Raw genomic sequence first — 27,520 nt, 5'->3', positions numbered from 1 at the left:
CCACAAAACCTGCCCCAGTCCCAGCACATTCAAGGCCGAAACCAACAAAGGTGTCTATATATAGCCATACCCTTCACAAATCATAATCCCACATGCATTTTGGGCCTAACTGTGAAATAGGAAACTGTTGATTTGGGATTATTGCAAAGTAGAACATTTGGATAACCTTGTTGTTTCAGTGGCCTGTTTTGATATAGCATCAAAGGTGCAATCTGAGAAAGGAATCATGGAGCATGTAAACCTAGTCAGCATTGGAAATGTTTTCTTGACAAGAACTTGAAAACGTAAAAACATACTATAATGCAGTGGACACATCTGATAAAGAGTTGCCACTCAGAAATAGAACATGAATTCTTAAAACTCACAGTTCAAATGCAAACTGGCCCAAAGCCCTTGCCACAGATCTCCTTAAGAGAGACACTGGTGGCAATGAGACGAGAATGATGCTTCCCATCAGATACCACCAGGGAAATGAAGATGAATGCAACCTCACACCAGCACATTTATTGACCTGGTGTCTCAGTCTATTCAGCACCATCAATCAACTAGGTTGCAAACACCGATTTTCCAGTGTTAGATCCTGGAAAGTCCTACATCAAGGTGCTTGGTGGGTTTCTGATGGGAGACTATTTCTCTGGTTCTTAGATGGTGCCTTTTCTCTGTGTCCTCCAGTATAAAAAGTCACTTTTATTTTATTTTATTTTTAAATGAAGACTGATTCAACTCATGAGGACTGCCAATGACCTCTTCTAGAAGCCTCATTACCTAATTACATCGCCCAGTCTCCACTTTCTGACACTGAAAACTATATTCCAACATCTTATTTGTATGTGTACATTTAAATTATATAATACATAAAGAAAAAAATGCAGAATACTGACACTACCAATTTCTGACTGGATGTAGAGCAACAGCATTACTCATTCGTTTCCAATATAACGTAATTTAGTAGTTTCTTACAGACTTTGGCAAAACCTATAGTTTTAATGAATTATTCTGGGTAGCCACTTCTACATTAGACATTTGAGTTAAAAAATACCCTATCTCAGAATGTGACCATTATTTATTGTGTGACCAATCTGTTTTTGAGAGTGTTATATGCACTGGAGTAATTCGTTAAATCTTCATAGTACTCTTATGTGATACTATGAGCTCCATTTGAAGTTAAATAGATATAGAATGAAATATGTTAAAGGACTTCTTCAATGCCCTGTATCAAGAGAATGCTGCAAATCAAGGTTTGACCTAAGTGGTCAGATTACAGTACCAGACTATTTATATCACCGTTTGTGCTTAAAGAGAAAATATAAATTTGCAAAGCATAAAACGAAATGAAAGGACAAAATAAAATGACACATAGGACACTTCTTTCTGACCTGATAAGCCTCCAGTATTGTGATGAATTCTAACAGGAACCTCCAAAACATAATTTGATTCAATATTTATACTTCATAGTTTTTAAAGGAATATTCAAAGTTTTATTCTTAAATAATTAAAATAAAATATCTTTAGGCTAAAATTTATACGTAGTGAATACTATTAAGCAAATGCTACTCTATTTGCATACCATTTGCCAGAAAGCATGGGGGACATACTTAATGTCTTAGAGTTAAACTGTTTTTTTTTCTTTAGCTTTTTAATGAATGCAACAAGAAAAATATTACATGAAACTTGTTCTTTGTGCTTACTACATGTTAACTTTACCTAATATACATTTTGGTAAAGAATACATCCTTAAATAATCAAATATACTATTGTATTGTCAACAAAGTCACTAATAAATAATTATTTTAAAATAATTTATATTTTATTAAAGTCTGTTAAGATGTAATGCTAATTTCCAAAGACCACATTTTAACATGGCAAAGTAAATTTTAAAATTATTAATTCATAAAGCTAAAAGAACCCAACTGAATGTGAAACATATATTCATTCATTAAATCACTAGGTGAAATAAACTGTATGTATCCACTATCAATTTTAAATGTGTATTTTAAATATGTTTTGTGTAAATTGTGTAAAAACATTACTTTGGAAAATATAATAAATTTCAACTATACTTTCATTAATATCCATAAAATATGCAATCAAAGGGACCTAATTCCCTGGTAATGTTCCCTAGAAATAAGTAAACTGAAAAGACAAATATTGATTCAAACAGTAGCAAAATATCTGGAGAGATGACTTAGTGGTTCAGATCACTCACTGCTCTTCCAGAGAACCTGGCTTCAGTTCCCAGCACCCACATGGCAGCTCACAGCTATCTGTAGCTCCAGTTCCAAGGGATCTTTTTACTCTTCTCTCCTCTATGGTCCCCTGACAATTAAGTACATTCTGACACAAACATATACAGAAAATTCTGTGTTCAAAACAAAATAAAAGTCTCTTTCAGGGAGTAGGATGATGGCTCAGGAGAAACACGTCTTTGTTAGGATGGTCATGACCTGTGCTGCATTCCTGGGACCTACATGACATTTCACCAAAGCACTAGAAAGTACATTTATAATTTTTTTAAATTGTAGGCAACAATAGTAAATCACTTTGCAATATAAAAATCCATTAATAAAAAGAAACACTCCACTATGGTTGATAAGAGTGCTTGCAGCCAAGCCTGAGGACCTGTGTTTATTCCCCAAATCCCACATACTAGTAGCAGATTATAAACTCCCAAAAGTTCTCTGACCTTCACATGTACTTCACGGTGCATCCAAACCCAACCTGAAATACACACTCAACAACAACAACAAAATAACAAAAGATCTTAAACTTTAAAAAATACACCCTCGTGTGTAGGGATCATGAAAATGAACAGATGAAGTGAAAGTTGTATCTGTCCTTAATAATTTTTTGTTTTAAGAAATAAAACACAAATTACTGGTCAAATATATGAAGAATTTGAATTCAAATGCCAAAACACTATGAGGACCATTTGACTCAGACTGAGAAAGAGAGCTTTCCAGTTCTGTTGCTAATGCTCTTTCACTTTTATATGGAGGAGTCTGAAAATGGCATACATTCTAAATTTAGTCCCAGTGGTTGGTATGATGAGAGAGAATGATGAGAAAATGCATGATAAATCACATTCTCTCTCTCTCTCTCTTTCTCTCTCTCTCTTTCTCTCTCTCTCTTCCTCTCTCTCTCTCTCTCTCTTTCTCTCTCTTTCTCTCTCTCTCTCTCTCCCACACACACACACACACACACACACACACACACACACACACACACACGAGAGCTCTGCCATTGAGCTACATTTCTAACGTAATTCAGTCCTTCTGTCAAGTTCATTTTATATACTATAAAATGTTATTACATGCCTACAGATTCAGAAAGGCCAAAAATTGTTACTATGAAATATTATTTAACATTAATGCACCTTTATTTAATGCCTGGTAAGTCTGATATTGGTTTACTTACAACTGTCTTCTGGCTTCTGAGTGTTAGCATATAACTTGCAGTCATATTTAATGTGTGTATCTTTGCAAACTTAAATGTTTAAACTGTGCTTTGTATTATTAAATGCAACCTATTGATGTGGTAATTACTTCATGTTATTTACATGTTTCATATAGCAGTTTTTGTTTTATTTTTTTGATTTTGCTCTCCTACCCATCTGCATTGATTCGTGTTGTTCCCCCATCTGTTTCTTTTGAGGGAATAGTTGTTTTAAATATCAAACCTCCTCACTAGGTACCTACATATTCTTTAGCTGTGATTAAGTAGCTACTATAGGGATAAAAATGTACTCTGAACCAAGGACAGTGATAGTTAATTCATTAGCCATGTTAGCTAATGGTTGGATCTGAAACATGGCAAGTATTTAGCCTCTTAGGCTGTGTTACACAGTTTAGATTTTATATTACTTAAATTTATTGCCTTCTACAACCAATTTTAACCTGCCTTCACCCACACATTTAAAAATTTTAATATAATATTAATTTTCTTCTAAGTATACTTTGTCAGTTGTTTTGTGATAATCTCATACATGAATACAATGTATTTTAATCCTAACTATGTCTACCCCTCTCTTTCACCACTGCCCTGGACTCTCCTTTTAAATTCATATTCTTTCCTTCTATAATTATTTGGTTTTATACCTCTCTGTCTCTCTGTCTCTCTGTCTCTCTCTCTCTGTCTGTCTGTCTGTCTGTCTGTCTCTCTCTCTCTCTCTGTGTGTGTGTGTGTGTGTGTGTAGTAAATACTTCTGATTCAATCAGTGTGCCAATACGCCATTATGTTCATATTTATAGGGCTGACAACTTGGTCACAGACAACCTATCAGGGTCTTATCCAAAAAGAAAACCAAGTCTCCCTCCCTGAACTTCTTAAAAATAATTGTTATTGACAAGTGTTATTTCTTTAAAAAAGTCTCTTAGAAATTATTTTTATTTAACTTTCATATTCAAATTGTTTTACCATCTAACAGGAGCTTAGATATTATGATTTTTAATTGGCCAGAAATACTGGAAGCTCACTTGACTTCTGTCACTCCTTTTTGGAAGAGGAGGCTCAATTTCTTGTATTGACATTCTTTTTATTTATTACTTGGTGGCTTTAAACATTGCTTTTTATTAGTTTGCTTTTAAACAATTTGACTGATGTCAAGAAGCAGGTTTCTGTTTGTATTTTTCTTGTTTGATGTTGTATAAATTTCTGTATGTATTCTTTATTCTGGGGATTCTATGATTTGTTCTTTGGTTATTCTTTTTTCTCATTTTCTGTCATCTTCGCTTTTAGGAACACAATTATTCACGTGTTGGATCTCTTCATTCATGGCTTTTTGTCTCTTTCAGTATTTATCTCCTTATTTCTTTCCCATGTGTCTGACACAACAAGTTTTTTGTTTTTTTGTTTTTGTTTTGCTTTACATCTTCTCTAGATTGACATATTTATTTTTATACAGTCTGCTATTAGATTTTGAAATTTAAAATCATGCATTTTTTTCTAAAGTTTTAGGTTTTGAGGAACTTCTATTTCCTGGGAGTTTGTTTTCTTGCTTATATACTTGGTGATTCAATGATCATAGTTGTCTGGAGGTGTGTGTGTGCTAAATGTATTTACTGGATATGTATTTTTTTCATTTTATGTTTTTACTAGCAGTCTAGATATACTGATAGACATGAAGACTTTATATATGAAAATTTGTCACTCTACTGTGTGTTTGACAAAGGTGTAAGGGCTGATCATACGCATTTCAGTATATGGTTAAGGTGATTCAGGTGGGGTTGTCTCTCTTTGGTTTGCTACTTACAGTATAGGCTTTCAGATCTCATCTGTATGCATTCACAGGGATCAGCTACCCTGCAAGCCACCCTCAAAATTACAGATCTTCTGTTTGGACCCTTGATATTCTCTACTGTGCAACTTTGGAGTTAATTCTCTGCTCCTTTTGCTAGGTCATTGGAAATCCTGCATTCCTAAATATTATTGCTCCTGCTTTACAAGATTGCCCAGATCATTTTTCTGGGTTTCATGAACCATGACCCTCTTAAGTTTCTTGGCCTTCCTCCTTCTACTAAGGCAGGCAAACACATTTAGTTTAGAAATGATGGCTGACCCCTCGACTGTTATCTCTAAGTTGTGGCTTTCTCTCTAGAGCTTGTCACCTCTGAGCCTTGCTTGTTTGCTTCAGTGGTTCTTCTGTGCCTCTACAGCTCATCTGTCATAGTCCAAAGTAGATGTAGAAAAACAGATTAATAAATCCTGTGTCTGCTATGTGCCAGGTTATTCCTGGCTACTGGGGTCACTGTGGTAGTTTGCTTTCTTACATATGACCTGTTTTCTAACTCAAGAAAAAAGCATTCCACTGACTAGTGTGGAATCATCCCATGAACACCTACACAGGTAAGCAATTAGGTTAGATGTGTGCAAACTATACTGAGGGAGCTCAAAGAGGAGCATCTAGCATGGCAAAGACGTGGGAGCAGGAAATGTGAGTCAAAATGCTTCCCATAGTTCTTTCATATTCTAGGAAGGCTTTCAGAGATTGAGAAAAGTCAGTGGCAGTCATCATCTATTTAATAAATACAACTCTGTCATATTTATGTGGAGCATGCAATTCTCATTGCTAATTAAAGTGCTAATTATGAGTTGAAACATTAAAAATGTGTTTGAGGATGTAAAATTTAATTTAAAATTTTAATCATCACAATTGATTTCTCCATAGGTGTTCAAAGCAATGAACATCCCACAGATCAGAAACCCATCACTGCCTCCCCCAGAACATATGCCAGAAGCCTACTCTGCAAAAATTGCGCTTTTTGGTGCCGGGCCTGCGAGTATAAGCTGTGCTTCCTTTTTAGCTCGGTTAGGCTATTCCAGCATCACCATATTTGAAAAACAAGAATATGTTGGTGGCTTAAGGTAATGCCTACATTTATTTTGTCTTTTAAAATGTAAAAATAATTCGGGGAATCAATCCCAGGCATGGACATTTTGTAGTCCCGGAGACACTTCAGGCTCACAGATGCTTTCCTAAAGACTCAAGTTCTGATGATGTCATTCACTTGAACATTTGAAGTTTGGTTTAAGCAAGATTGTTATATGAATTTCTCTGTCTTTTTCTGAAGTTAGAGAAGTTTGGAAACTTCATGATGGTAGAAACAAATCACAAGAAAGATTTAATTGAGGAAAATCTTTTGTGTGAAGGAAACATCTAACTGGAAAGGACAATAGACACGAGGAAAGTTTGGCTCTGTAGAATTCTGATTGGGACATTCATAGTTTACTCTACATAAAGCCTACTGTGCTTTCCACGGACTTTCAATTCAGTCATTTTAACTTTATATTTATCACCACTTTTATCATAAATGCTCATTTTAGAGTACATTTTATAGTGTTTTTCTCAATTAATACCTTTTCAGTATTTGGTATGTGTCTTTATTATTATTGTGAAATAGGATTCAGTCGCATAGTCATTTTATTTCCATGTGAACCTGTACATGAAAAATGTAACTACTCACTTTGTATCAATAACTTTCAGACACCGAAGCCAATGTTTAATATGGAGCTCGCTTTACTTAAATAGGTCTTAAGAATAGACATGTATTATGTTAAGGTGAATAAATTTATTTTAAGTAATAAACGGATAGTGCTTAAAATATCTGGTATAAAATAAAAAAGATATTGGATATTAGGTTTATTATATCTTTATTATATCAATCAAATTGCTATTATTATTCCCAAGTGACTTATACTAAAACCCATAGATTATAAATTATAGACATTTGGATTATGTTTCTATAGTTAGCACTTAGCTTTCTCTAGCTACTTAACTCCTCATTAAGCTATAACTTTACCATCTTTGATAATCAGAAAATAAGATTAGTCTATTTTTGGCAGAAGTTTATGATACTTTTTATATTTCTTGGTATCTATAAAATGTGCATAAGTTTTAATATTAATAAGATGACTCTGTGATAACTCCAGATAATAGAACTTTATCAAAGTTTGTTTCCTTGATGTAAACTGTGGTACATGAATTGTGTATAAATATTAATCAGGTATTTTATTATACTATCTTATTCATTAAACAAAACTACCTGACTATTCAAACACAAGTCTCACATAAGTCTCAGACAGCATCAAAAGCTTAAGTCATTCTGATGGTCAAGAAATAATTATTTCTCTGTGTTGGTTATTTATCAATATTGAGGAATTCTCCTCACTGACACCCACTGTATCTAATGAGTGTTTTGAGGAAATAAATTTCTCTATATATTATTTTGTGGTGAAGATGCTGACTATTGTTATAGGGCCATTTCACCCCAGCTTTATTAATTAGGAAAAGCAAAATGCACTAACAACATGTATAAACATTGTAGGTCCTTTTTCCAATTATACACATCAATGAATATGTGAGTTAATTTTAAAAAATACGAACATAATTGTTGTGTACCCTGGTAGATGAGGGAAAATCTTTTTGCCCCTTAATTGCATTTTCACAAGAAGCCGAAAATGGGAGCAGCCTTGTCTGTGAATTATTATGGGTTGCCAATTTTAGTACATGATTATGGTTCTTAGCATCTCTGTATTTAGTTTTCATTCAAATGTGGAGTAATTTATATAAATTGCACTGAATGTTTGTTTTTATGTATTTGAACATTTTTAGAGAGAAAGAGTCTTGAAATTCATGACTAAACATGTATTTTTCCTGTTGTTTTGAAATTTTATTTTCTTCTATTTCCTTTGTGCCTTTCTTATTCTTAAGCACAATACCCGGTGTTGAACGTACCCTTTATGTACTGTACTATCTGTAGTAGAGGCAAGTACTATCTGTTTCAGCATTAGAAGATTAGGAAAAACAATGCAGAGCTACAAAGGACAATGCCAAAACTTGTCTGTAAATTTGCTTGCACATTTATAGATGCCTCTCAGTCTACTGAAATATCAAGCTAAAAGTTCTAATCTGAAAATACATTAGATTAGTTTGTATTGAAGTCTTTATCTTTGCTTCTTTATATTTAGACAGATTCTTTTTAAAATTAGTACATGCAATCATAATTTACATACCAATCGTGGTTCTCTCTCCCTCCTACCCTCCCACTTCCCTCACCATCTCCCCATCCCACCCTGCATCCACCCCTCAGGGAGGGTGAGACTTCCTATGGTGAATCATCAAAGTCTGTCACATCATTTGGGGCAGGGCAGAGGCCCTCCCCACCTGTATCTAGGCTGGGAAAGTCTCCCTCCATAGTGAATGGGTTACAAAAATGCACTTCATGAACTAGGGATAAATACTGGTTCCGCTGTGAGTGGCCCCATAGACTGCCCAACTCCCCCAACCGACACCCACATTCAGGGGGCATAGTTATGTCTTATGCTGTTTCCCCAGCTGTCAGTCTGGAGTCAGTGAACTCCCATTTGCTTAGGTCATCTGTTTCTGTGGGTTTCCCCAACATAGTCTTGACCCCTTTGCTCATACTATCACTGGGTTCCAGTACTTTGCCTCAGTGCTTAGCTATGTCTCTACTCTTCCCTCCATCAGTTCCTGGATGAAGGCTCTATGATGGCAATTAAGGGAGTCATCAATTTCATTTAGGGTACCCTCTCCACTATTGCTTAGATTATAAGTTGGAGTCATCCTTGTGGATTCCTGGGATAGAAAAATTCTTTTATCTCATAACAATTAGTATAACAACCATTTTTTATAGAAATAACATTAAATGGCAAAATAAATACAGGGTAGATTGAATTCCTGTTGTATTCAACACAATTGATTACTTTTGATTTTGCAATAGATATATTAAATTATCAGTAATTTTACTTTTGTTTAGACAAACCATCTTTAAAACAAAACAAAGCTAAACAAAAACCTTTTAATTAAAAGAGATTAATCTATGTCAAAGTTTTAAAAATGCTATCTTGTCATGGGGGTGCACTCCTGTGACCCTAGAAATTGTGAGGTAGATATAGAAAGATCAAGAAATCAAGGGCATTTTCAACTACACATGAGATTAAGGTCAATCTAACCCATATGAGACCATGTCTGAATATATGAAATTAATGATGGAAGAGATTATTAAATATGTATGTATGCATGTATACATATATATATCTTGATTTTAAATTTTATTTAAAATAATAATTAAGTATATAATATTTTGTTAAATAACATACACTCAGGAAACACTACCCTTTGTTTTAGTTCTTTAAATGCTACTATTTTGCTACCTATATACATGGGGGAATTATTTCATATTGATTGGCAAAGTGACTGTTTCCAGATAAAATATTTACACCAGTAAAATCTATTTTACAGCATATAATACAATACAAATTTAAGAATCAATACTTATTCAATCATGAGCTGAAGCAATGTTTTGCAAAAATAAGATGTGTGCTATAAAACAAATTGAAAATAGTTGTTACTGATATATTCCATTATACATAAGAAGCATTAGCATAGATGAAACACATTTTTTTCATGTTTCTCTCACTTTTTGACTGTGGTGAAGGATTTATGTTCACCACAAACATATATGCATTTTTGAGACTTTAGATTGCTAAAAGAACACAGGAGGAAAAATTACAAATGTTTTCATAATCTTTAATTTGGGAAATGAACACTTATATCAACTTTGTATCCTGTCCTTTTTTTTGCCTTTCAACAGTCACCAGGTTTTATGCTATCTATACCCATCTTTCAAATAGATATGTGCAATTATTGAAAATTCTTTATCTTCCAATAATTTTCATTTCCTAGGCATCAGACTGACATTCACAGCCTGGTCATTTTTGTTATTAAGCTTTGCCATTCCCACATAGCTCCTTCATCTGAGTTTAATATCTGTCACCAAAATGTGGAAATCAGTTGTGTGTCCTGAAGTTGTGCCTGGCAAATGAGCAATTTTGTAAAGTCCTTTTGTATGTCCATCTACAATGTCCATTGTGTGTCATGACTTAAACTAGCTGCCACGTGGTTCTCTTGACTCCTTCATTCATCTTGCCATTTCTTTGGTTTCCAAATGAGATTCTATCAGTTTTTATGTGGGATTGTTCCAGAAGTGGGATAACTTCTGTATCCAGGACATCCAAGTCTAATTTGTCTCGTGACTTGATTGTCACAGATATTTTTGCAATTCCTTCTTTCCTCCTTCCTTCAGTATTTCTTTAGCATACATATGATGTGCTGAATAATTAAGCACAAAGAGATTCCCAAATAATGTAAGGAACTTTTTCTTTTCATTATGTTTATCAGCCACTGATGGACAGTCAGAAAATAGCAGATTAGATATATAATTAATTGCAATAGATAATAAGTGTAGAGCACATTGATGATTTAGGACCTCACTGATTGTTTCCTTGCAGGAAAACCTACTTTAACAATGTTATTTTTATGCAAATATCTCTTTGCGTTTATGAAGGAAATAATGGAAGTGATCCTCCAAGACGTTGGTTGATATTCTTTGGCTTTCCTTATATCATCATGCAAAAACTCAACATTCATATTAAATATACATCTATATATAAATACAAATATATGCACATATGAATAAACCATATAACTTTGCTGTTCACAGAACTGAAAAGTTAAAACAAAATATAAAAGAAAATTTTCATTCTAAAATTAGGACAAAAATAATAAAGATATAATGAAAATCAAAATTGAAATGAACTAGAGATTAGAAAACAAAACAACAAAACAAAGCAAAGCATCGTTTTCTTGAAAATGTAAGGAAAATAATTAAAATTTTAGCTAGACTAAGTTAAAGGAGATAGGGCTTACAAAAACAAAACTATTGATGGTAAAAGAAGACGTGGTACCACACAAAGGTGATCAAAGGAGATTTATAGTAATTAAATAACTCACAGTAAATTAATGAATTCCTAGAAACATGTAGCCTACAAAGCATGAAATAATGAAGAAGCAGAAAATAGGAATAAGCCAGTAAATAGTACAGAAATAGATTCATTAATAAAATGTTTGTTATTTTAAAAAAGTTTATAAAAACCCAGGGCCCAAGGATTTCCCTTACAAAATGTTCTCAATATTAATTCTTTTCAGTTAAAACTTTTGTAAAAATACTTTTTAAATCATCAGAGTAGAAGAACATTACAGGAGGCAAATTTTAACTTAGTATCAAGATTACACTATGATCTGACAACAATATTCCTGATAAGTGTGAATATAAAATGATCAACAAATCATTGACTCTAAGTGCATTTACAGAGATCATGCACCCATTGTTCTCTTCCTAAGCCACAATGCCCACTTAGACCTTTAACTTGCTTATATCCCCTTCTCCATCTAGTTGGAAAATAATAAGCTTCTATACAGCTTTTTCATGCACCATTCATTCTGGTAAAATCTTCTCCCACACCTCATTCGCCATTTGCCTTATCCCCTCCAGGTGACCTTTTCTACACCCAAGAGTCCCAGTCTCAATTTCGGTTTTGCATACATTCTAATGCCCCTTCCTTTAAGGCATCTCCTCCAGAGGCTGGTGTCCTGTGTTCTGGCTTCCACACACACTATATGTTAAACTTTAAAAACAGAAGATTAGAAGTTAAGATCGAATATGAGAAATGATATGCAATGCTTATCTTTCTGATCCTCTGTGACCTCACTCAGTATGAAGAATATTTCCAGTGTCCACCTTTTACCCCCAAGTCTGTGACCTCACTCATTATATATAATTTTCTTCATTCTCTCCATTTACCTACAAATTTCATGGTTTTTTCTTCTGCTGAACAAATATTCCATTGTGTATATTTATCACATTTTTCTTACTTAATTATTCATCAGTTGTTGGGCAGCCTGTTGATTCTATTTCTTAGCTTTTGTAAACTGAGCCTCAATGAACATTGAAATACATATACATACATATGTATGTATATATATATATGCATATATATAAGGAAATACTATTCTTTTGTTATGTGCCCAGAAGTAGTGATATAATTAGATCACATGATAGTTTTATTTTTATTGTTTTTGATAAGCCTTCAAACTGACTTCCACAGTGGATGAATACATTTTATATGCCTTCTAGTACTGTAAAATTGTCTTGCTTTCCCCATATGCATGCCAGCATTTGTTTTGATTGTTATTCTTGACATTGGCCATTCTGGTGCTAATGAAATAGAATCTGAGAGCAATTTTAATCTGCATTTTCTAGATAACTAAGTATTTTGAATACTTTAAAGTGGTTGCTAGCCATCTGTATTTCTTGTCTTGTAAATGTTTATTCTGTCAAACAACATTTTAAATTATGTCGTTTGTTTCCTTGATCTTTAGTTGTATAAGTTCTTGTATATTTTAGACAGCAATCTGTAATGCATAGTTTTCAAAATCTTTTCCTTATTTAGCATGGCTTGTCTTCACTAGACTGACAATCTCCTTTGCTATGGAGGTCTTTAATTTCATGATATCTCATTTGTGGAATGTTAGTCTTATGTCATGTTCTATGGAAATCTTATTGAGAAAGTTTTTACCTGTGCTTATAATTATTCCTAATTATTCCTCTCGCAGTTTCAGATTATCAGACTTTATGCTGAGGTCCTTAGACTTTATGATGAGATCCTTAGTCCACTTAGACTTGTGTTTTATACAAAGTGAGAAAAAATATATATATATATATAAAATACAATTGAATTATAAAAAGAAGAGAAGTATATAGAAATAATCGAAATTAAAGAATTCTACAAGAAAAATTACAGAATATTGATGAAATAAACTGAACAGGACATGGTAAAATGAGGATATTTTGCTTTCATAGATTGAAAGAATATCATAAAATATTCATACTGCTGAATGAATACAATATCACCCCTATAAAATCCTTGTAGGTTTCAAAAAATGGAAAAAATATTCTAAAATTTATATTGATACACAGAAGAACCTGAAGAGACCAAACAATTCTGAACTAAAAGGATAAATTTTATTCAACTTAAAACAAAATGCAAAGCTTCCATAACTCAAAACAGAAAAATTCACAGTTCTGTAGCCCAGAAATAAACTAACAAGTTTCTAGGCAGCCAGTCTTTAAAAAGAAGATCAAGAAAACTGCATAAGTGTGCCATAATGTGGAAAAGGTAGTCTTTTCAATAAATAACATTGGCAAAATTGGGTATTCCCATACCAAAGAAAATAAATTCTCGATCTTAAAATGAATTTTAAATAGATTATGAACTTAAAAGATAAATTTAGAAACTGAAATCTTATGACATTGACCAGGTCATTGTTTCTAGAATATTATTCACAAGCAAAAATGAAGTAAACCAAGTTCAAATTGCAATCAAAATGCTTAGGCACAGCAAATAAGACAACCGGGTACTTTAAAGCATAAATAAAAAAGATGGAGAAAATCTTTACAATATATGTTCAATAAAGAGTTAGTGTCTATAACATATACTATATAATGACCTCAATAGCAGGAAATCAAATTATGTTATGTCTCGTGTGAGAACTTGTGAAAGTCTATCAGATGAATGAAGTGGTCATCAGAGCAATTCAATTAAAAAACCTCAGTGAGATGATTTCTCACAACTGTTTGAATGATCGTTAGCAAAATAAATAAAGTGTGCTGAAAATGTGTAGTCTTTTTATAGGACATATGTTTTCATTTTGGCATATATATATATAATTTAGCTCTGTGTTTATTTTGAATTGATTTTTACGCTGAGATTTTAATATCTTAAAAGCATAGGATTATTAGGCAAATCAACTAAATAATTTGAAGGGATAGAATCGCTTTTAACTAATTTTATGTGGCTTGTTTTATATTGGCTGTATCTTATGTTACCTTCTACATTAGTACATGGGACATCTTACTGTGGTGGGGAAAATGTTGCTGTCTCCCTACTTGCTTATATGCAATGTAAATATTCACAGGAGAGTATTTTTTCTTTTGATGCTGATCAATAATAACACATCATGCCATTTTTTTCTAGGTTGGAAATTTTCACTCTAATTCTCCTGTATCCTGTTTTTGTTTTTTGGTTTCAGCACTTCTGAAATTCCTCAGTTCCGGCTGCCATATGATGTCGTGAATTTTGAGATTGAACTCATGAAGGACCTTGGTGTAAAGGTGAATAGGAGACATAATGACATCTGTCTGTATATCTTAGGGAAAGAAAGGAGAAAGCTCCATGCTTGAAATTTATGGCCAGTGCTGTGCATTTTAGGAATGAACAATTAAAAGCTATCCTAGGACTAGCAGAGAGATCCTTCCTTTGCTTGGGGCATTTGTCTGTCTGCTGTCTGAATGCCACTAGCCTGGAAAAGGGCAATCAATAGTTCTCATCTGGCACACCTGCATGTGATTAATTGTCTGTACGAAACAAATTCCTGAATAGCTTTAGGGGTTCAGTGCAGTCAAGGGAAGGATTTAGTTTCTTTAATTGTGTTTTGTTCAGGCAAGTTGTGAGCTCTCAGAAACACTAGCATTTCGAGTTTATTTTCTTTACTATATGTATCATGCTGTTCTTTATGTCTGGCTTTTTTCAACACAAGCGGTAAATTCATGAGGAATAAAACAATAGCTATGTTTTATTGTTTTGTTGGGTAAATATTGTGTTCTTTTAAATATAGACATGATTCTGATAAGGTATGCTTCCAGAATATGACTTTAGATGCCTCAATTTTCCATTACTGTTATTCTGTGACCTTATCTCTTCAACTGAACATATATATGTTTTGTATAAAATGTGGAATTTTCCATAAAACACAGCTGATTAATAATGTAACAGGATTTGCAAAATTTCAGTCTCCAGAGGATATTTTGAAAAGTGACAAAACAAACTCTGCATGGATTTTGCTTTTACTTAGAAAAGCTAGACGTTATCAATAATGGGAAACAAAACACTACTGTGGACTTTTTCAATTTTCTTTCTATATATTATTTAATATGGTCAAATTATGAACTTTTAAACATAATTGCCAAACAAATATACTCACCTCAAAAATCCAAAGTGAATAAAAATTAACAGGAAATATCCAAATTTTGTTTTTGTTATTGCAAATGGATATTTTTCATACAATATATTTTGATTATTTTCCCTTCCCAAACTCCTTCCAGATCCTTACCACTTCCCTACCTACCCAAATCAACATCCTTTTGCTTTTCATTAGAATATAAATGGACATTTAAAGAATAACAAAAATAGAACAAAATAGGATAACAAAATGAGATAAGATAAAACAGAAACAGACAAACCAGAAAAGGACAAAGTAAATATGGAGCCAGGAAAAAGAGCCAAGGTAAAAGCTCAAGAAACAGATATAAGCAGAAAGACACACAGAAATCCCCCAAGAATTATAAAAATAGAAACCATAATATATACTCAAAGAACCCAGAACATTAAAAAAAATCCCTGGCAAAATTTATGAGACAAAGAACTAGAAATGTCACTGCGTTTGTTTTGTGTTAATCATCTACTGCTAAGCATGGGGCCTGGCTGTAGGAGTGGTTTGTATACTCGATAGACTCCATTGTAGAAAACTAATTTCTCATTTAGAAGTAGTTGTCAATTGGAGATGGCTTCCGGGTTAGGGATGAGGTCTTGTATCCACTTCTCCTCCCAGTGGTGTCAATTCACTCAGCCCTGTGCAGGTCATGTGCATGCTGTCACCTTCTCTGGGAGTTCCTAAGTGCACCGCCTCTCAGTGTTTAGGAAGTCTTATTTCCTTGTTTTTCTTCATCTCTTCTGCTCTTAACCTTTGCCTCCTGTTCTGCAGTATTACATGAGGCCTAAGGGAAAGGATTTAATGGAGTCATCCCATTTAGGACTGAGTCTCTCACACTCAGCAAATTGTCTGACGGTGTGTCTTTGTTTCCAATGATGAAGAAGCTAGACACTTCTCTGAATATTGCATTAGGATTATTGTTATTAGGAGTAATATTATTGCTATATTCTTTTAGCAGAACAGTCATATCCAGTTTTCTTCTAAGTCCCTTGCCTATCTAGTTTCAGGTTCTTTGCCACCCGAGCAGTGTCAGGCATTGTTTCCTCCTGACAGATAGGTCCTTAAGTCAAATCAGATATTAGTTGGTTACTCCCACAAGCTTTTCACTACTATTACACCAGCCTATCTTCAGAGAAGGTACCATTGTGTATTGAAGGATTTGTAGCTGTGTTAGGGTTTAGCTGCCTGAGTACCTTCCTATACCTTGAATACTAGTCATTAGGGGTAAAGGCTCTTCATAGGCACCAACTCAACTTCTCCATGTTCAAAGAAGTATATAAATGTTGTCTTCATGAACAGGCTTTTATCATTTTATTGTTTTTGTCTTTCTAAAACAGCCTACTCATCTCTTTTCACGTCATTGTATTATTACTATAGAGTACAAAAAAGATTGGGATACTCTTGTCCTTATAGAATTTACACTGTAAGAGTCATGTATTTGTTTTGCTTTGACTATTTTGGTTGCTTACAGTATTTGGCAGCTTTTCATAATAGTCTATAAAAATTACCTTTCAAGTGCATTATAATTATTGATAAATATATTGAGACTCTTATTAAGTTGAAAAATATGCCTCTGAGTGCCACGGTCTTTTTTTAACTCTTCTCTTATATATTACATTCCACCTATTTCCCTATACTCCACTCCTTCCAGTCCCCCCACCTCCCCTCTCCCCCAGATCCATTCCTTTTCCATTTCCCTTCAAAAACAGCAGGCATCCTAGGGGTACCAACCAAAGATGGCATAGCAAGTTACAATAAGACTAACCATATATCCTCTTATCAAGGCTGGATGAGGCAACACAGTAGAAGGAAAGGAGTCAAGAGAGTCAGAGATACTCCCCCCAGAACTTCCCACTGTTAGGAGTCCTACAAGAACAGCAAGCTACAAAGCCATTACGATTATGCAGAGAACCTAGCCCAGACCCATGCAGGCTCTTTGATTGAATATTCAGTCTCTAAAAGTCCATATGAATGCTGCATAGTTGATAATGTGGGCCATGTTCTCCCAGTTTCCTTGACTGATTGACTTCTACAATCCTTCATTCTCCTTTTCCTGTGGTTCCGTAAACTGTGCCTTATGTTTAGTTGTGGGTCTCTGCATCTCATACCATCATTTTCAGAGTGAAGCCTCTCTGACTCCCATCAGGCTAGACACCAATCTTTGAGTATATTAGAGTATCATTAAGAATCATTTAACTGACTTTTGTTAAAGTTGTGTTTGACTCTATCCTAGGTCTCTGAGTCTCTGGTTCCTGGCCATCCAGGCAGTGTCTGACTTGGGCTCCCTATCATGGCATGGGTTATTGGTTGGCCACTTGCACAAGCTCTTAGCCTCCATTGCCACAGCACATCTTGCAGGCAAGACAGGAAAGGCCCATAGCTTTTTGGCTGGGTTAGTGTCCCAGTACCACCATTGGATGCTTTGCCTGGTTACCGAAGATTGCCAATTCAGTCTCCATATTCTCATTACTAGGAGTCCTCATTAGAGTCATCTCTGTAGGTCCCAGGAAGTTTCCACTGCACTAGGTTTCCATATTGCCCCCGAAATGTCTACCTATTCTAGTTTTCTATCACTGTACTCTCTCACTCAGTTCCTTCCTCCCCCACCTGATCCCTCCTGTTCAGATCCTCACATAACCTGAGTCCACTGGCAAAATCTATTCTATTTCCCCTTCCCAGGGAGATTCAATAATTCTCCCTTTTAAGCTCTGTTTGTTACTTAGTCACTCTGGGTCTTTGAATGCAACATGATTATTCTTTACGTGTAACACTGACTATCCACTTGTAAGTGGGTACATACCATGTTTGTCTTTCTGGTCTGGATTATCTCACTCAGGATGATTTTTTCTAGTTCCATACATTTGGCTGCAAATTTCATAATGTCATTTTTTAACAACTGGGTAATACTCCATTGTATAAATGTACCATATTTTCTTTATTCTTTTCTCAGCTAAGGAACATGTAAGTTGTTTGCACTTTATGGCTATTATCAATTAAACTGCTATGAACATAGTTGAGTGAATGTCCTTATAGTAAGATGGAGCATCCTTTGGGTACATGCCCAAGAGTAGTATAGTTGGATATTGAGATAGATCAATTCTGAGAAGCCTCCATATTAATTTCCATAGTGGCTGTACAAGTTGCAAAGGATTTTTTTTGGTTTTTCGAGACAGGGTTTCTCTGTATTGTTTTGGAGGCTGTCCTGGAACTGGCTCGGTAGACCAGGCTGGCCTTGAACTCACAGAGATCCGCCTGCCTCTACCTACTAAGTGCTGGGATTAAAAGCGTGCGTCACCAACGCCCGGCGCAAAGAATTTTTTAAGAGACAATATTTCAGCAAGTTTACAAAGTATTTTTAAAGTTGTCAAAGTTTCCATCACTGAATTCCAGTACAGATGTTGCCAGTATCTATTTTTCTAGACAAATTTCATTATTACTGTTGAATTTATTAGCATAGATTTAGATATGGTCTTTCTGAGGTCAACAGAATTATCTCACCTATGTGTGTGATTGTAATTGTCTTCTCATTTCTAAACTTGTGTTTTCTTAACTTATATTTTTTAAGAAACTATGTTTTCTTTTCTTTTTTTGGTTTTTCTTTTTTTTAATCACTTTTATTTCATGTTAACGGGTATTTTGCCTCATGTATGTATATATGTGCAACATATGTGCCTGGTGCCTATGGAGGCATCAGATCCCCTGGAATTGAAGTTACAGGTGGTTGTGAGACACCATGTGGGTGCTGGGAATTGAACCCAGGCCTTCTGCACGAGCAAACAGTGATGTTAAGCACTGAGCCATCTCTCCAGCCCCCTTTTTTTTGTTTTTTTAAGACATGGTTTCTCTGTGGCTTTGGAGGTTGTCCTGGAACTAGCTCTTGTAGATCAGGCTGGCCTCGAATCACAAAGATCTGCTTGCCTCTGTCCCCCGAGTGCTGGGATTAAAGGCTTGTGCCACCAATGCCCGGCTAAGAAACTATGTTCTGGTTTTCATAGTTAACATTATGTTTAAAAGAACCAGTTCTGAAACTTTGTGTTTTCTTATTCATTAATAGATGATTGGATCTTTACATATTTCCCTTTTCATTCTTTTGCTGTTGTTGTTGTTTGTAAACTTCTTGCTAACACAGTGAATACATACTTCATGGTAAATCAAGGATCTTAAGTATTTTCATTATTACACCTCTAAAATGCAAAGTAGTTAATTATGCAACTCAAAAGTTAAAAACAAAAACTTTTCATGAACTGCTTGTGAAGAACTATATCATCTTTTGCAATACATACTCTTAGCCATATGTGCATACGAATTGTAGTCATTTTTCTTTCACTATGACCTAATAGAGACTTTATCTTTAGTAATATAATGCTATCAAAACTCGAAAGCAACTTTAAAAGTTTTGTGTATCTTTCTTTGTGAGGGGAGACTGAAGATGCATCTGTCTTTCTGGGTGCAGATACACCAACTCATCCATGATAACTGGGCTCCCTAAACCTCACTCAAGTGACTAGTCTCAGTCATAGGTTCATCTACCGTATACTGTAGTTTCAGAAACTTGAATTCACCACACCAGCATACTGACCATTTCATGGTTATGCTGTCCAAACTGCATGATATCATCTCAGAATGGGTCACTGTGGCATTCTATAGGAAGCAGAGCTCTTTGTAATACACATATTTTTAATGAAGTTGGCCTGTCTCAGAAGTGAACAGTACATTCCCTGGGTGTCAGCTGTTCCTGACTCATCTTAGAAGTGGAGTACAGTAAGTCTGCAGTCACCAAATCAATGGCCACATTCAGAGTTTCCATGTTTGTATCAGTCTACTTCAGCAGTTATATCATGTCTGACACAGGCTACACTCAATGTAGACCTACAACAGTTTACATTCATCCTGTGGGAACCATGTAAATCTCAGCAAGGAACAAACGGTTAAGTCAACTCAATGGATATTTGATGGGCACAAGTACCATCTATCCCCATCCCACCAGCACCCTGGGTGTGATATGATGCTAGAGAAACTCTCTCAGTCAGGTTTCTGATATTTGCACGTACACTTCCCAGATGTGATAGCTGTTTCATCTCTTACTGCACAGACTAGAGATACAGTTGGGGATTACTTAACTGACAAGTGTAACAATTTCAATTATGTGTTTGGAGAGTAGGAAAATGCTCAGTGACAGGGTCAGTGTCTCTGATGGCTCACAGGGACCTAGACTTTAGTCAGGCTCCATTTTCCTTTCACATAGGTCCCCACTTTGTGTCTCCAGGTATCAATGTCAATAAAGATCATGTGCCTAATAGTCCTTGAAATGTCTGATTATCCCTATTTCCCTGGTGCACAGTTGCCTAGGTAAATGGCCATCATTCCCTATGGGGAAGCAGGGTAATTATTGTAGTATTTATTTGCCAGGTTACAGCACAGTTCTACGTAGGAATGGGGTGTCTCTCTTGTTCAGCAGCTTTCCACCTGAAGATTGATTCATGGGTCAGAGAGATGGCTCAGGGGTTAATGACACTCACCATTAAACCTGACAAACTGAGTTCAATGACCAGGCCCCACATGGTAACTGAATCCTGCAATTTGTCCTTTGACTCTGTACCTGTGCTCTCCTCTAGTTGCCCTAAATAAATAGGAATAATAATATTTTTAGTTGAATCATGTTTGAGACCAAGCAAAATATTGAGACTTATAGTCCCTCTGATTTATTCATACTGTATGAACAAGATCCCTTGACGAAAACCTACCCTTTGTAAAGACCATAGTGAAATACCCTACAGCCCCACACTTTTGTCTATAGGTAGAGTGAATCTTTACTATATGAACTTCCATACACATGCTAATCATGTGATTTTGTAGTATAATTTCCTTCTGTTCTCACTTGACTTTTTGGATCTTTTTGACCTTTTAGTCTCCCTCACTATCCTATTATTACATTCCTATCTCAAATACTCAACTTAGTGCTCTCAATATACATAAGGTGAGACATTTTACTAACTTTAGTTTACCTTTTTGAATTGCATTTTTAAGTTAGTATCATGGCATTTTGAACCTACTTACTTTGGGTGGATTCTGCCCCCCCTCACAAACACACACATACACACACACACACAAACACACACAAACACACACAAAGTCAAACCAAAAATGCTTTTCCCACTCTCATATTTATGGAATCATTTCTAATTTTTTGGCTTCTACCCAGATTCACTCTCCCAGCATATATATGCATATATATGCAGCTAGGTAAAGGTGAACATGCTGTATTTGTCTTTTGAAGTCTGGGTTATCTTATTTAATATAACAGTTTCCAGGTATATATGTTTATCTATAGTTTTCACATTTTTACCTTTCTGAATGGTTGAATAAAATCTCACTGTGCATATATATGTCACATTTTCATTATTCATTTGTCTTTGATTGGTGTCTTGACTCATTCTATTTCCTTGCTATTGTGAATATATCAGCAATGCACAAAGATGTACAAATGTCTTTATGGTAGATATATAACCCTCTAAGTATAGGATAAGGGGCTAAATACTGGGTCATGAGGTAGTTCAACGTCTTTACTAACTTGATTATAATTATGCTGGCTTTTCTACATTTATTCCATAATGAAAATATTAGTGTTCTAGTTACTACAAATTTGTTCATTAAAACTTTTATAGTAATATATTTGACTTTATGTGTTAAATATTAATTTTAATTAAAAATTGCTCAAAATACTGTGTCTTACAGATAATCTGTGGCAAAAGTCTTTCCATTGATGGAATGACCCTTAGCACTTTGAAAGAAAATGGCTACAAAGCAGCTTTCATCGGGATAGGTGAGTGATTTATTTCTAAATATCTTTATTTAACTTTAATTTTTTCTGATAATATCCATTAGAATGACTACCTTTAGACATTTCTCTAGTGGAAATCACATCTTCCTTGGACTGATACATCATAATGTATCCTGTGCTTACAGCCTGTCTGTACTGATTCATGTACATTGAGAACAAGCTTCAGCAAAACATATTTGTCTTCCTAGTCCTCCCACCACAGTAGAAGCATCAGAACTGGGCTCTGAGGTGATATCTCACAATGTAGCTGGCTGCTGTAGGTTTCTTTGAATGGCAGTACAATTGACGAACAGAAAAAAGCAGAGTTGGCATTATTCCATATTCATTTTATAAAGTCCTCATATCTTTTGGAAAGTGTAGGGAGAGATCTTACAGTGGTCAGTGCTACGGGTATATAGGATCTCTCCCTGCAGAAAAGTATCTCACGGATATGGAGATACTATTTCCCTCACCCTTATTATTTATTGAGAGACCAGAGAAAACAAATAGTCGATTAAATTTTATACTTGTGTCGAGTTCTATTTTTCTTTAATATTCCATGTTATACTCTGGAAAATTCTGAGATGTGAACTGAGCATATTAAATTGATAATATTTTAAGTACAACTCCATCCTTCTATCTTTCAGCCCATATCCTTTCCAATCAACAATCTTTGAATATCTGAGTATTGTCCACTGAGATGCAAATGTCCTGTATCTTTCAGTGATTGCATGATGGGTAGTGCTCACCAAAACTTGGTGCAAAGGTCAAGGTATCATTGCTTGCAGAGTGCAATCACTATTAATACTTCTTTACTAACCAAGTTGTGCTCATTTGAATGACTTATTCCTTTAATAGAGCATGGACACCACATCCAAGGGAAGCTCTGTCACTAACTGTATTTAGATTTAAAAGTTATCACTGACAAGGAAGTAAATCTGCTCTCTCTCTGTAGTATTAGCACCATTGTCCTTAGTACTTTTGCATATCATTTTCATTGACTATAGTGGCCAGTCTGTACAATGGGAAGAGGATATTTGTTATTCTCCCTTGGTTTTCCTTTCAAAGATACTTTGAATTTAGACCTTTCTTTCAACTTCATAATTTTACTGAGAAAAGACGCATAGCACAGTGTCTATAAAATATATTCTATGATCTCAGAAGTAGTGACTCTCTAAGAGCTTCTGCTTCTCTCTGCTTCTGGCAATTCACAAGTTCCTGGTTCACAATGAGTGGAAATTAGAGAGGAATTATATCTTGTGATGCTATCAAGTAACAATTAAATCCACCATTAATTTTCCTACAGATGTTAGACATAAAAGATACATTTTCACTGTTAGAGTAGAATATCCTAGAAAGATTATGCCTATCTTTATGCACATTTTTATGAAGAATGTCTGTACTGAGGAAATAAGGGTCAAGCAAATAACATTCATTGAAATAGTTCCAAATTTAATACATAAGAAACCTAGTATTAGAAAAATTGGGGATAATTAAGTGTTTAACAACATCTAGTGATTCTAGCTGTCAGAAATACCTTCTGTTTGAAAAAATCAAAAACACTTCAGGTTTTACTTAAAATTCTTTCTCTTAAGTTCCCTTATATTATTACTTTTTCATGGAGCCATGGGGTTCTAAAGACCACTCTCTGTTGGACCCTGCAATGTGTGAATGAAGGAATACAATGTGCAACCCTTTCATATTTATGTTGTACATCTTCACATTGAAAAGCAAATCATTTGACATTCTATTGTGATGGTATGAGGAATGCAGCTATGTTCTATTTCAGTATTTTATATGAAATATACACGAGGAAATTTTATTTCATCAGGAAAAAATACTTCTGTTTATAGCAGACAAGTAGCCATATATCCTAGGAAAGACTTATTTGACATCGCTTGACCATTTGGGCCTTTATGATCTTTCTATTACCATATAACTGTCTGTTACTTGGAAGCCTTACATCATTGCTGCCCTTGCTTCTACAACATCATTAGCCTTCGTTCACTTGTTTTATCTGGTTTTTATCACTGAGTTTGAAAAAGAGAAAGAGTGGACCCTTTGTGCTTTTGGGGATATATATTTGGTTGCTTTAAGTACACAATAGACACTGGAATAGTGTTCAGAGTGCACTCCAACACTGCATGCAACAGGGAAACCCATGCTTGATATAGCAATTCCTTTCTTGGTCCATGGGTAATAACCATGTCTGTGTTCACAGGCAGCACCTGTCCTCTTAGTTTTATGTTGTAGAAGTTATACATACCACCTCTGCTTCTATCCCATTGTCTATAACTTCATCATAAAATATGCCTAGCAGCAAAGCATGATTGGAAATGTGACCATAGGAAAATGGGCATTAGGTTTCTAATATCTTAGAGACACAGAGGGAAGAGGTACACAGTGCTTCTGTCACAATGTGCATTATCCTTGGTGTTTGATGTGTGAAACCCATCAGTCTCCTAACAAAAAAGCAAATAATATTAGTACTTTGGACTTCATTATTAGCTACATCAGTAATTTAATAAGAAAACAGAAATGATTTATCTTTTGTGTGTGTGTGAAAATGTCATATAATTTTCCAGTATTTACAGTTACTATCTTACTTTATTACCTATCAAAAGAAAAATAATTTACTAGATGTACCTTTGTCAGGATACTTCATTAAGTGTATTGAATTAATATAAATGTATTCTCATGGTTGCTCACGTAAAACATTGTACACACTGCTAGAGGAAAAAAATCACTTTTAGAGTCCAACCCCTCCCCATGGACATAAACAGAATCCACTAAGGTATGTATTTCATTACATGCATATTTATGCATATTGTTATGAATATCAGATTTACAGCTCTTATCCATGAATGACTAAGCTCCTTCTAACTCCTGGGATCAGACCTTGTGCTTATTCACATTAGACAGCTTGGGGTGGAAGGCTCTAAAGTTTTGATATTTTTACTCAAATAAAAGAACTCATGCAGTGTGTTGCCGTTACTGCTCAGAATGGGAGTGAGGACGACTCCTCTTTACAGCTTTTTCAAAATATCGATTAGCTCTCTTTGTTCATTGAAATCAATATGACAGAGTCTATCTATTGTTCTTTTTTGTTTTAAAAAAAGCAATACAAGAAAATTCCAAAAATGACTAACATATTTCAAAGTACCAATGTTGTGTTATATACACATTTGGGGTGTGTTACTTTGTGGAAACATTGTTATATGTGTTTATTTTGTTGTGTGTGTTTGAACACACATACCATGTTGTGTATAAAATAATTTAATGTGGCTTAATAGTCAAAATTTGATGCCCATAGTTGTTCACTGTAGAAATTATATGGTGATATCACCATTTCAAAAATAGTATGTCTTATACCTACCAATAATCTGGAGGCAGAGGCAAGTGGATTTCTGCAAGTCTGAGGGAAGCCTGGTGTAAAGGGCAAGTTCCAGGACAGGTTCCAAAGCTACACAGAGACACCCTGTCTCAAGAAAACAAAAAATAAAATGTAGCATATGAATAAAGCAAGGACCGAATGACAATTGTGTTTCATGTTCAGTGCTAAAGGTTAAAACAGCAAAGAAATCTAAATTCGGTGGCATGCTTAGGTTTAAATTGAGTAAGGAAAATGTCAAGTGATTCAAATAGAATAACCTAATCACAGAACATGAGGGCTGGACTAAGCATGATGAATACATTTTGAAGGTGAGTCCCTTCAAATTCCAGGTATAGGAACCATGTTCCTAGATGTCAAATGATCTGGACACATCCTCTTTTTATTGTTCATTTTCCTGGTTATCCATCTTCCGATAACTCACATTTACACCCTTACAAAATGTAGTGGTGCTAAATAAAAGTTTAGCATCATGTAAGAGAAGAGCCATTGGCTGAGACACCCTAGGATCATTGATATAACTTTAAGTACATAACTGATAAGTGATTTCATATCTTTTTTGAAATTTCGGGGGAGGAAAAGTCTTACAAGAATATCCTCCATGACCGTCTTAGTTGGCGATCAGGGATAGTGTGAGCAGGCAGATATTGTAGGGATGACCTGTTCCTGTGTTAATCCTTTATTGTGAGCAGCACTCCCATTACTTACTACTACTGGATCCTTACTGTTGGCACCTTTCTGCCTGGTCCCTTTGACTACACTGTCAACATGTCAGAGTCAAGGGATCTGATTGTGCTATCATTAAGCTTCCCAATACCTTCCTATTTCCATGTGGGTAAAGGAGATTACAGGACTAACATAGTCTATGCTGTGCTTGAGGCCTTGACTATGCCTTCTATCACCACCAGTAAATAAATCAACAAATATCTAGAACAAAGTAAGAGTAAGTATTCAGTTTTATTGAAACCATTTTAACAATTTACCAAAATAAGAGACTAGAACACTTTAAAACATTGGTGACGCCGGGCAGTGGTGGCGCACGCCTTTAATCCCAGCACTCGGGAGGCAGAGGCAGGCGGATCTCTGTGAGTTCGAGGCCGGGCTGGACTGATAGCCTCCGAAGCAATACAGAGAAACCCTGTCTCGTAAAAAACAAAAAAAACAAACAAAAAAAAAAACATTGGTGATTTGTATGTATTCCAGCACAAATAAAACCTATGATGGTACATTGTCAATTTTTATGTAGTTGGTATTGCCACTGTAATGAAATGAACAAATAAGAATAGCTTCATTCACAGTAGTAGTATTGCCACCTCCCACTGTAACATTAATGGCACTCCAGGCTCTATCAAAAATATAATCCAATCTGTTAACTCTCGGCACGGCCTTGGAAGTGGGTGTGACTAGTGGCCATTAAGGAAAATAGAGTTAAGTTTAAGAAAAGCAGAACAATAACACAAAACTCCAAAAGGTCTAACAGCAAGCAACCACTGGCCACTAATCATGGAAAATAAATTTTATAGGAAGAGTGAAAATAAGCCAGCCAATGTCATACTTGAAGATGAAAAGTCTTTTCTAGTCTTAAGATAGCAAGTGAGCATGTTCTGAGAACACCCATCCACATCATAACATTCCACTTAAGGCTGTTGAGCATGAACATATACTCTTGAAAAATTAGATTCCGCCAGGCGGTGGTGGGGCACGCCTTTAATCCCAGCACTCGGGAGGCAGAGGCAGGAGGATCTCTGTGAGTCTGAGGCTGGGCTGGACCGACAGCCTCCAAAACAATACAGAGAAACCCTGTCTCGTAAAACCAAAAAAAAAAAAGAAAGAAAGAAAGAAAAAAGAAAAATTAGATTCCATATTTAGTTTTACTTTCTCATTGTTACCACCAGTTGGGTTA

The 27,520-nt window shown here is 35.1% G+C and overlaps 1 protein-coding gene across 1 annotated transcript in view; it reads left to right on the top strand.

Moving 5' to 3' along the window:
* Dpyd (dihydropyrimidine dehydrogenase) overlaps positions 1–27,520 on the top strand; it is an 819,213-nt gene that overhangs the window by 220,061 nt on the left and 571,632 nt on the right. Inside the window, exons 6-8 of the mRNA XM_040751969.1 lie at positions 6,164–6,360; positions 14,447–14,528; positions 22,142–22,229. Coding sequence (XP_040607903.1) covers positions 6,164–6,360; positions 14,447–14,528; positions 22,142–22,229 — 367 coding nt within the window. The remainder of the gene's footprint in view (positions 1–6,163; positions 6,361–14,446; positions 14,529–22,141; positions 22,230–27,520) is intronic.

Source organism: Mesocricetus auratus, unplaced genomic scaffold (assembly GCF_017639785.1).
Source record: "Mesocricetus auratus isolate SY011 unplaced genomic scaffold, BCM_Maur_2.0 Super-Scaffold_100009, whole genome shotgun sequence".
Classification (NCBI taxonomy): domain Eukaryota; kingdom Metazoa; phylum Chordata; class Mammalia; order Rodentia; family Cricetidae; genus Mesocricetus; species Mesocricetus auratus.
The sequence above is the reverse complement of the archived record's forward strand: the minus strand, read 5'-3'. Positions and strand labels throughout refer to the sequence as shown.